An 11,914-nucleotide genomic window follows, 5' to 3' on the forward strand; every position below is an offset into this window, starting at 1 on the left:
GTCAACAGGAAAATCAACTTCCCATGTTCACAAGGCTGCACTACTCCACTGTGGACTCTTCGTGACCATTGGTGGGCAGTTTTGATTTGAAGCCCTGAAGGCTCTAGAATGGGTCAGAAGAGAACATTAGTTGAATTACGTCCATGGCTATCCCCAAGGCTGAAAATCATTCCCTACTCTGTTTCCCATCTCAGATTGTATGCAGCCATGTTGTCCAATATGGTCCTTCAGAGTTCTCTGTGATGAGATTAAATGATATAAAGATATTCCTAAAATAAAAGGCCAGAAAATAGAACTGCCTCAGATTGGAATGTAAATTCCCTCATAATAAAAACTCCTTAAGACAATTTAAAGTCCCCAAATCAATTATCCTTGCTAGTTAAAGCCCAAAGAAATTAAAGTTTAAAGTCAAATTAACTTGCCCATGTGAGTTAAGGTTCAAGGAATCTAAAGTCCAAAAATCACCCTTCCCAGTTTCTTATTCTGCTCTGTCTCAGCTGCAGGGCTCTTTCAACAGCTGTGACCTAGGCCAGCACTTCTCAAACTTTAGTGGTCATTAGGATCACCTGGAGGGCTTGTTAAGGCACAGATTCTTGGCCCCCACCCTCGGTGTCTGATCAATTCAGTTTGTTGGGTCAGAGAAACTGCATTTCTAATGGGTACCAAGGGGATGCTGATGCTGCAAGCCCCTGGACCACACTTTGAGTAGCACTGACTTAGTCTCTCTCTTTGGAATTGGAGCAATTTCTTCAAATCCCAGAAATTTTAGCTCCAAGTATCTGATATACCTCATTTTTAAAGAGTCCAAAGAGTTAAGAAAACACAAGATTATCACAGCCCAACCCCCAGACTCACCAAATTTAGAAAATAAGCTAGGACCCAAACCAAAAAGCAGTTATCCTAGAAAAACTTACATTCCCAGAACCCACTTACTGGTGCCAGAGATCCTAGTGGAAAGTCAATAGTATCTGAAAGAAGGAGGGTGAACAGAGTTTCCTCATTTCAGATTCACCAGGATTTTCAACAGTTGTTATCAGTTGTCCAGAATCTACCACCAAAGACTTTAACTCAAATGGGAGAAATTTTCCCACTCGATGAATAACCTTGACATCCTGGAGTTACCATATCTGAGAGGGAAAGCCTAAAATACTTACTGTCTGTGCCGGTTTGAATGTACTGTGTCCCCCAAAAAAGCCATATTCTTTGATGCAATCTTGTGGGGCAGACAGTTTAGTGCTGATTAGATTGGAATTCTTTGAGTGTTTCCATGGAGATGTGCCCCACCCAACTGTAGGTGATAACTTTGATGAGATAATTTCCATGGAGGTGTGGCCCCACCCTAGCATGGGCCTTGATTACTAGAGCAGTACATAAGCTCAGACAGAAGGAGCAAGCTTGCTACAGCCAAGAGGGACACTTTGAAGAACTCACTGGAGCTGAGAGAGGAGCTTCAGCTTACAGAGACACTTTGGAGATGGCCTTTGAAAGCAGACTTTTGCTCCAGAGAAGCTAAGAGAGGACAAATGCCCCAAGAGCAACTAAGAGTGACATTTTTGAGGAGCTGAGGCCTAGAGAGGAACGTCCTGGGAGAAAGCCATTTTGAAACCAGAACTTGGAGCAGACACTGGCCATGTGCCTTCCCAGCTAACAGAGGTTTCCTGGATGCCATCGGCCATCCTCCAGTGAAGGTACCCGATTGTTGATGCCTTACCTTGGACACTTTATGGCCTTAAGACTGTAAGTGAATAACCAAATAAACTCCCTTTTATAAAAGCCAAACCATCTCTGTTGTTTTGTATTCCGGCAGTATTAGCAAACTAGAACACTGTCTCTTCTCTCAGGAAAGCAGCACTTTGAGACACTGCTGCAAAACCTGGGTTTAAAGAGTTGCCTTACTTCTTCCCTATTTAACATTTTGTCACGCTCTTAGTTTGCATTTCCAACAACCCAGGGCTGAATTGATTATAGCTCTAATTGGTGATGTAGCCCCTATGCTTTCTCAAGTGTAAGCCTGTTTGTTTTATGTGGCAGTGCTGTTAGCAGCCTCTGTTTTTAACTGTGGCCCTTACAGCTTCAGATATTGGCTATATTCTCCAACATGAACTCTCCCCTCTTTGCTCAGAGGCTAATGTGGGAAGCAGCTTAAAAGTTACGGTCACAGTTTGTCCGGTCAGAAAATCTTAGATTTGAATCCGAGCTGTAGTACAGCTAATAAGCTTGGGCAAAGTATTGCCACTCCAATACTTTTCTCTTCTGGAAAAGGGAGATTACATATCTCCTTCAAGTGGTTGCTGTGAAGATTGCGTGAGTTGATTAGAGAACACATAAAAAGCACGGTTCTTAGTGCCTGACACTTAATATGTTCTCAATAAATGGTGGCTATTACTACCCAGGTGTTCCCGAGGATTCTATTCTCTCCTTGTTCCATATCACATAATTTCTACCCGTTTTAGGGAGAGTGAGGTGGGGTGGTAGGTGGCAGCCTTCCAGAGGCCCAGGTTCTAGAAGGTACATGTCCAGAGAGACCCATTTCAAGGGTGATACTGCTTCTTCTTATTCTTCTGTGGTGGTGCAGGTATGCTAGACTTCAGGAATGGAAGAAATTTCAAATATATTTCAATAGAGCTAAAAATCTAGTGCCGAGAAGAACCCCAACAGCTCTTTACTGTGAAGGCATCAGTAGGTACATGGAGGGGCAAGTTCTCTACCTTCAAAAGCAAATTGAAGAACAATCTGAGAATGCCCAGGACAGTGCAGTCGAGCTACTCAAGGTGAGGCCTTTTTCTAGTTTACAGTATAAATCACTCCTTAAATGGATTTCCGCTATCTCCTATGCTAATTATTTTCTCTGATTACAGAATTTATGCATGTTTATGACAGAAGTTATTGAAAGCTTCCCCCACCCCCAAACTGGAAAGAACAAAATAAAAGTTGCCCATAATTTTACTACTCAGAAATTACTATACTTCTTATATATTGAGACATTGCCTTTCAGGTTTCTCTCTCGCGCTCTCTCTCTCTCTCCCCCTCCCTCTCTCTCTTCATGCGTGTGTATGCATGTGCGTGTGTACGTGAGCATGTGGACTTTACAAAGATGGCATAATACTACGTATGTTTTTGTAATTTGCTATTAAAATATATTATGAATAATTTCGTGTTGTTAAAGTGTCTTCTACCCCACTATTTAACAAGCAGCATAGTTTTTTATCTTACGCATGTACTAGTAGATTATATAGACAAACTATTTTGGATAAAACTTTTCTGCAGTTTTTTTTTTACTATTGCTGTGATAAACATCCTGGTAGATAAATCTTTGCACACAGGCCTGAGGGTTTTCTTTTATAATTTTAAATATTCAACTGATGAGCATTATGCACCAGGTACTAGGTGCTGGGGTACAAGAATGAGCAAATTAGACCCGGTTCCTGGCCCCCAAAAGCTTACAGTTTAGCATGGGTAAGCCCTCTAAGAGCACGAAGGGCTAAACCCCTGGGATCACAGGCGTGGTACTTTCCTATTGTTGCATAACAAATTACCACAAAAATAACAGCTTCAAACAATGCCCATTATCTCACAGTTTGGTAGGTCAGAAGTTGGTAGGTTTGGCTGGGTTCTTTGCTTGGGGTCTTAGCAAGGTGTCGGCTAAGCTACGTTCTTTTCTGGAGAATCTAGGGAAGACTCTTTCCAAGCTCTTTAAAGGTTGTTGGCAAAAGCCAGGCGCCGACAACTGAAAGGTACACCCCTATTTCAGAGATGTTAAAATGTTTAAAGACAATGCATCTTGGAATCAGTGAATTATGGTAGCTCATTTATTCCTCTGAACATTATTATGAGGTATGTTGTTTTCACTCCTATTTTATAGAAGTGAAAACCTTAAATTTTCCCAAGTTGAAGTTCACTCACTACACTCTAATACCCACCCACAGTCTCAAGATCTCTTCCTGCAGTTTATTCACAGAAATGTACTAAATCACTGCATATAAAAACATAAAAGTTCAGTCATCACCACACTTGGGAGATATGTACTCTTTGACATAGAACATGTATTTATATCTCTGATTTTCATAAAGCCTTCTTTCTATAGGCTCTCAGGATATGGAAATTGCTTGGTTATATAATACATTATTTTTATGATAAAACTTGACAGTGGGGTAAATGTCTCTTGCTTAAGTTAAAAAAAAAAACTTACGAGGGACCTGAGAAATGCTTAACTCCATCTTGCTCAGAAAAAAATAGTTTTTTTGACCATCCTCCACACGATTTAATTCCTCTCCCCCTGCCCACCACATACCAGGACAATTGCACATGACAAGAGATTTGGCTTGTCATTATCACTTTCTAAACATTAATTGAGTACTATATATAGGTATACCTCACTTTTGGCCAACGTAATATATGAATTAGCTGGTGATTAAAAGAAAGCACATCTGTATTTGATGAGTAGGAAAGCGATAAAATTTGCCCACCCCAAAGACAGTACTGGTTAAAAACACAATAGGTGCTACTGGGATTGCAATAAAGATGAGTAAAATACTGTCTTTGCTCTCAAGGAGTTGGTGATGTATTTGAGTTCAGGAAGGGAGTAGGGGTAGGAGCCCACAGATGGGGGAGACTTGCTGGGGAATAGAAAGAATACAAGAACACAAATGAATTCAGAAATCAAACTTTGTGTCTTTCACGGTACACAGAACAATGCCTTGCATGAAATAGATGTTTAATTTGTTGAATGAATATTCTTTCCAGAGAGCATTCTGACAATATGCATAAATATCTTTAAAAATATGCACATCCTTTGGCCCACAATTCTCCTCCCAGGAATTAACGTAAGGAAATAATCAGATGGCAAACAAAAATTTCTAGAAAGATGTTAAGCTCAGCTGATAGTGTTAAAAGAAAAACTAGGGGGAAATAAAAACTATATGCCCTTCAAAAAAATGTGCTTATGTCAGTAATGGTACATTTAAACATTGGGATATTTCACATAGAAATCTGAATTTCTGACTCTTCTTTACAATACTGGAGTATCTGGCAAGGCTAGACCTACATTCCTGAAGGGGCACTGTTAGCTGGAATTGAGGAGTGGTTGACTCTTGGATAAGGCAGGCCCTCTCCAGTATGACCCACTCCCCTCCACTTCCTATCATGCTCCATCAGCCCACTTATTTGTGTTTCTTGCCTGTCTCCTGTCAGCATTTGAATTTGTGAGCCCTGATGCAAAGTGTCATGTCATCAGATAATGTTCATGAGATTAAAGGAAAAAAAAAAAAGTTACCAGACTGTGTGATCCCAACCGTTGTGTGTGTGTGTGAGAGAGAGGGAGAGAGAGAGAGAGAGAGAGAGAGAGAGAGAGAGGCAGAGCAATAAAAAAGTAGGAACACATGTACACCCCAAATTTAAAATATTTCTTTCTGGGTGCTATGGGTTTTGTGTGATTCCTATTTTCCTTTTGTGCTTTTCAAATTTTTTCCCTAAATTTTCAACAATTAACTTGTATTGCTTTGACATTCAGATGAAAATGTCTTTTTTTTTTTTTTAAGTTTTTGCAGAGGATTGACAGGCCCTTCCAAATCTAGTTCCTGGCTGGGTTAGACTATGGGACTACTCCACAAAACATTTGTAATCTTATATTCACTACTTCCTATGTATGTCTCTGCAGTATATTTTCTCACTTGGTTGCTTATATCCTTGATCCTCCATATATGGAGGAAATAATTTGGCTGTCAAGGACCCCTTTGTAATTCTGATATATTGTTCTTTCCTTAGAACTTGGAGAGTCTGGTGGCTCAAAATACCACTGGCCCTGTCTTCTATCCAAGGCTCTACCACCTGATGGCCTATGTCTGTATATTAATGGGAGATGGGCAAAACTGTGACCTCTTCCTGAACACAGCCATGGGGCTCTCTGAAACCCAGGGAAATGTGCTGGAGAAATGCTGGCTGACAATAAGCAAAGTATGTACCATTAGCTAACAAGCTGGGGTGGGGGATACTCACGCTTCCAAGGAGGTCCCAGAAGCCCACTGCCTGATGACATGTCACTAGGCACAGAAGGTCATCACAGGCTTTCTAGGCTCTTACTGCAAGGGATGACATGTCCATAATTCAAGTCGGTGAGCCCCCTCTTCTCCTTTAGGTTCTCATGGAATTCTCCCCTTCCAAATCCCCTGCAACATGGCCTCTGCCCCTCTCTTGTGGCCCTTACCACTTTCCACTTTGTGCTACATTTGTTTGCATATCTTTCCTCACCCCCCTCAAGAACGTGAACTCGTAGAAGGCAAAAACCACACTCAATTCCTAGCACCGTGCTTTTATTCTCCATCTTTGTTGAATAAGTGAATGAGTGTACAATCTATGTGCTAATTTAAAGAAACATGTATCAGTATCCCAGTCTGAGTAGCAACATTCATTATTTGTCCATGGGTTCACGTGATTTTAAAAGCTCAAGGACGTTTTACTGTTTCTGATATTGGACCATCTTGAGCACACACGTCAAAGAGCACTGATGAATTCTTTGTTCTCTCCCCTCCTCTCAGGAATGGTGGTACTCAAGCTCCGAGTCATCAGAAGACCAATGGCTTCAAACGGTCTTCAATCTCCCATCATGGGAAAAAATCTTATCAGGCAGTGTAAACATGCTGGACCTCCGAAAAAACAAATTCCTGATGAGAGTTAACATCCTGGACAATCCTTTCTAACCTTTCATGAAAACAAAGATTTAGTGAAATCCTCACCCTCTTGTGATTATCCATTATTAATTTTCTCTGAGCCTACACCCTCCAGGTTCCAACAGACTTTCTTTTGTTCCAGATGTAGAACCAAACATATAGGTCAAAAGTGTTGGCAGTATCCTGCTTCCCTTTCTCCCAACTTTACACAAATTATCTTTGCCCAAACTGCCTTTCAGCTTGGCCTGCTTATTTCAGCTCATGCAAAATTGTATCATATGGAAAAATGTTAATGTCAAGATGGTCCATGTTACAACAGCTATATCGCTAGTTAATATATTAAAATTAAAATTTTCATTTCTAAGTCTCCAATTGTTAAATCTTTTATATGTAGCAAATATTATAAACATCACACTTTTGTCATGGTCTGTAAAGGGAAGATTGGAAGAGACATTTTTTGTAGTGCCTGCGGCCAGCTTCCAAAGCCAGGGTTATGTCCTAACCCCTCTAACCACATGCATCAAATATCTCTGGAAATAAATTTTTTTAACATTGAAATATTAGGAATTGTTATCTGGGCAACTCTTACATGTTTAGAAGTTTTTATTTTTTCAATTTTTAAGAAAGTGATATGATTCATTTCCATTTCCCAGATGTAAAGGCAAGGCTGTGTATTTTTCCTCCTGATAACAAGTAACTGAATTCCACAAAGGAGGCTGGAGAGACCCAGCTGGTATCACTAGTTTAGCCACAGAGAACTAGTAAGAGAACTAATAAGCCACAGAGAACTCATAAGAGCTCGTGCACAAGCAGACACGATTCCTGTGGGCCAATCACCTCATCTCCCTCTATCAGTGCATGGCTGTATCAAATAAGACAATGAAGGTGAAAGAGCATTGAAAGTTCCAGTGTCATACAAGTAAAAACAAACTGGTATGATTTTACAGATGACTGATTTTAAAAATAAACACATCAAATATTAAACTTCAATTATGGTCCCCATCAATGAAAGTTGTCACCCTGGAAGCTGCATACTTGCCCCGTGGTACTCATTGAAATTCCTTGCTTTCTAATTGCCTTCATTATTTTGTGTATAATCCATCTTATCCATTTACTTATTAATGCATTCAACCAATGTTTCTTGACTAATTACCATACACTAAAGACTGATGAAGCCCTGGGAATACCACCATGAAGGACACAATCCTTGACCTCAGGCAACTCAGGTCCAGTAGAGGAAATGGGTGTAGCCCATTCTATTGTAATTTCAACAGAGGTGTGTACAAAGTTTACACAGCACAGTGGAAAAAGTGACACAAACAAAACTCATACTAAGTAATTACTCTGAAACTAATTTATATTTTTACCATCATAATAAGCAGTGCCTTACTCATAATAATTGCTTATATTTGTGCAACTCTTTGTTGTACGACTGTAAAGAGTATTGAGACCCACTCTTATCCTTTCCCTGCACCTCTAGGAGCTGAGAATGGCAGGTGCCTGAGGTCAACTGGCTAGTAAGTGGCTGAACTGGGGCCCAAACCCAGAAATCTTCTCCCCTTGCCCAAGCACAATCTACTCTATTCTGCTGCCTCTCAGTCTGGCACTCTGCAGAACACCAGGAAAATCAGCCCCTTCTTTCTTAATAGTTATGACCACCCAAAGATGCTAATTCTCTTTACCTTTGTAAAGTGGACCTAGCTCTACCCTTTAGAATCACACAAATTAATTTACGCTTCTTCTTTAGGGTCCCTTCAAACCCTTGAACATACCTCCTGTGGTTCTCTTGAGTTTTCTTTTCTGCAGGCTAAACCTTTCTACTTCCTTCTACCACCCCTAATGTAACCAGATTTTGAGCTCTCTCAGCATTGTCACCCTTATCTGAATATACTAAAATTTATCTCTATTTCATTTTAACCTGAATTATAACATGGCAAGTCTGGAAAAGAAGGGGATTGTATTAGGGTTCTCTAGGGAAATAGAATCAATGAGAGGTATCTATAAATATAAGATTTATAAAAGTGTCTCACTCAACTGTGGGTATGCACAAGTCCAAATTCCACAGGGCAGGCAGCAAACTGGCAACTCCAATGAAGATGTTCAATGAACTCCTCAGGAAATGAACTGGCAACTTCGATGAACTCCTCAGGAAACTCTTCACTGGTCAGCTGAAGAAGAAGTGAAGGTCCTCTAACTGTCTTGCTTAGAAGTCTTCAACTGATTGGATTAAATCCAGCTGACTGCATTCTCTCATTGTGGAAGACACACTCTTCGTTGACATCATCAGTCACAGCTACAGCTAACTGACTGATGATTTATAAACCAGACTGTTGGTTTATTAACCAGCCACAAACATCCTTGCAGCAATGGTTAGGCCAGTACTTACTTGACCAGACACCTGGGTACCATCACCTGGCCAAGTCGACACATGAACCTAACCGTCACAGTCCACCCCTTGTCAACTTGGCAGTTATACACATCACCTAAAACCATACTTTATCTCTAAGTAGAGAACAATAACAGACATATATTTCGCCTAACAATACTCCACTGTCCATCATACAACCAGAAACACACTAAATCTCTCCAGAATAGGGTGCAAGGCCTTGGGTGACATTAACTCTTAAAATTGATTTCCTTTAGCTTAAATACAGCAAAATGAACAATACAGCTTATGTCATATGATATGAGGATAAGACAGAGAAGAAAGCAAAGATAATTGCTTTACAGACAAATAAAAACATACTCATAACAAAACAAGGAAATATTCATGCTATCATAGTCCTCGTTTCTGTAACTGGTCACGTGGCTGTAGTTCATATTTATCACTACCTTCTTCCACTACCCATTCCATGTTCCCTTTACCCTCAGCAAGCACTTCAGCTGGCTGTGGTTCTTTGCCTAGTGGAGTGACCCAAACCTTCATTCCTGAAGTTTCTTGGCCATTGGTAGTCCTGCCTGGTTTGGGTTGTTGCAGTTTTCCACTGACTTTAATTACAGGGCATGGTAGTACTAAGGGATGCCCTAGGGGAGCTCCTGTATTTGAGGAAAACTCTTCTTTACCTCCATTGTGTACTTGCAGTGCTATTTCCCCTTGATAGTCAGGATCAATCACCCCAGCCAGTACAGTAATCCCCTTCCTTGCCTGTTGATTCAGAGGCATAAGAAGCCCAAAGTGGCCAGGTGGAAGTCTTAACTTCCAATTCAATGGGATTATTGCTGTGTTTCCTGGTGGAAGCATTCCTCCTTTTGGAACAAAGATTTGTATACCAGCAGAGCTTAAGCTTGCAGAGACACGAAGCAAAAATTTACCTAGTAGATCACTAGGAGTGATAGTGAGTGGTGCCACTCCTGTTTCTACCTCTTGATTCCTGGACCCATGAATCCTGGCTATTGGAGGATAGTAGCACCATAGAGTGAACGCTGATTCAGAGCATACACAGCCTCCTGAAAAACACTGCCCCAGCCCTGCAAGGTATCGCCACCTAGTTGGCACTGTAATTGAGTTTTCAACAGGCCTTTCCACCGTTCTATCAACCCAGCTGCCTCCGGATGATGGGGAACATGGTAAGACCACAGAATTCCATGAGCATGTGCCCATTCCCTCACTTCGTTTGCTGTGAAGTGGGTTCCTTGGTCAGAAACAATGCTATGTGGAATACAATTATGGTGGATAACACATTCTGTAAGTCCACAGATGGTAGTTTTGGCAGAAGCACGTCGTGCAGGGAAGGCAAACCCATATCCGGAGTATGTGTCTATTCCAGAAAGAACAAATCGCTGCCTCCTCCATGATGGAAGTGGTCCAATGTAATCAACCTGCCACCAGGTAGCAGGCTGATCACCTCGAAGAATGGTGCCATATCGGGGACTGAGTGTGGGTCTCTGCTGCTGGCAGATTGGGCACTCAGTAGTGGCTGTGCCCAGGTCAGCCTTGGTGAGTGGAAGTCCATGTTGCTGAGCCCATGCATAACCTCCTTCCCTACCACCATGACCACTTTGTTCATGAGCCCATTGGGCAATCACAGGAGTTGCTGGGGACAGAGGCTGATTGATACCCACCAGATGGGTCATTTTATCCACTTGGTTATTAAAATCTTCTTCTGTTGAAGTCACCCTCTGGTGAGCATTCACATGGGACACAAATATCTTCATGTTTTTTGCCCACTCAGAAAGTTCTATCTGCATACCCTTTCCCCAGACTTCTTTGTCACCAATCTTCCAATCATGTTTCTTCCAAGTCCCTGACCATCCAGCCAAACCATTAGCAACAGCCCAGGAATCAGTATACAAATGCACCTCTGGCCAGTTCTCCTTCCAAGCAAAGTGAACAAACCAGGTGCACTGCTCGAAGTTCTGCCTACTGGGAAGATTTCCCCTCACCACTGTCCTTCAGGGACATCCCAGAAAGGGGCTGCATGCTGCAGCTGTCCACCTTCAGGTGGTGCCTGCATATCGTGTAGAACCATCTGTAAAGCAGGCCTGAGTTTTCTCTTCCTCAGTCAACTGATTGTTAGGAACTCCCCAAGATGCCATAGCTGTGGGCTTGGAAAGAGAAGGTAAGGTGGAAGGAATGGGGGCTATGGGCATTTGGGCCACTTCCTCATGTAACTTACTTGTGCCTTCAGGATCCGCTTGAGTTCTAGCTCATATATACCATTTCCATTTTATGATGGAGTGATGCTGTGCATGCCCAACTTTATGGCTTGGTGTGTCCGACAACACTCAGCTCATGATAAGTAACTCAGGTCTCATGGTAACTTGGTGGCCCATGGTTAAGCATTCTGTCTCTACTAAGGCCCAGTAGCAGGCCAACAGCTGTTTCTGAAATGGAGAGTAGTTATCTGCAGATGATGGTAAAGCTTTACTCCAAAATCCTAAGTGCCTGCATTGTGATTCTCCTATAGGAGCCTGCCAAAAGCTCCAAACAGCATTTCTATTTGCCACTGACACTTCCAGCACCATTGGGTCAACTGGATCATATGGTCCAAGCAGCAGAACAGCTTGCACAGCAGCCTGGACCTATCACAGAACCTCATCTTTTTCTGGTCCCCACTCAAAACTAGAAGCTTTTCTGATCACTCAGTAAATGGGCCAGATTAACACACCCAAGTGAGGAATATGTTGTCTCCAAAATCCAAAGAGGCCAACTAAGCATTGTGCTTCTTTTTTGGTCATAGGAGGGGCCAGATGCAACAACTTATCCTTCACCTTAGAAGGGATATCTTGACAGGCCCCACACCACTGGA

General features: G+C 41.8%; 1 protein-coding gene across 1 annotated transcript in view; it reads left to right on the top strand.

Annotated features, from left to right (window-relative positions):
• The window catches only part of ADCY10 (adenylate cyclase 10), a 131,509-nt gene extending 124,532 nt beyond the window's left edge, over positions 1–6,977 (top strand). Inside the window, exons 30-32 of the mRNA XM_037825428.1 lie at positions 2,576–2,771; positions 5,764–5,952; positions 6,534–6,977. Coding sequence (XP_037681356.1) covers positions 2,576–2,771; positions 5,764–5,952; positions 6,534–6,695 — 547 coding nt within the window. The 3' untranslated portion in view covers positions 6,696–6,977. The remainder of the gene's footprint in view (positions 1–2,575; positions 2,772–5,763; positions 5,953–6,533) is intronic.
• Positions 6,978–11,914: the final 4,937 nt, after the last annotated feature.

Source organism: Choloepus didactylus, chromosome 2 (genome assembly GCF_015220235.1).
Source record: "Choloepus didactylus isolate mChoDid1 chromosome 2, mChoDid1.pri, whole genome shotgun sequence".
Classification (NCBI taxonomy): domain Eukaryota; kingdom Metazoa; phylum Chordata; class Mammalia; order Pilosa; family Megalonychidae; genus Choloepus; species Choloepus didactylus.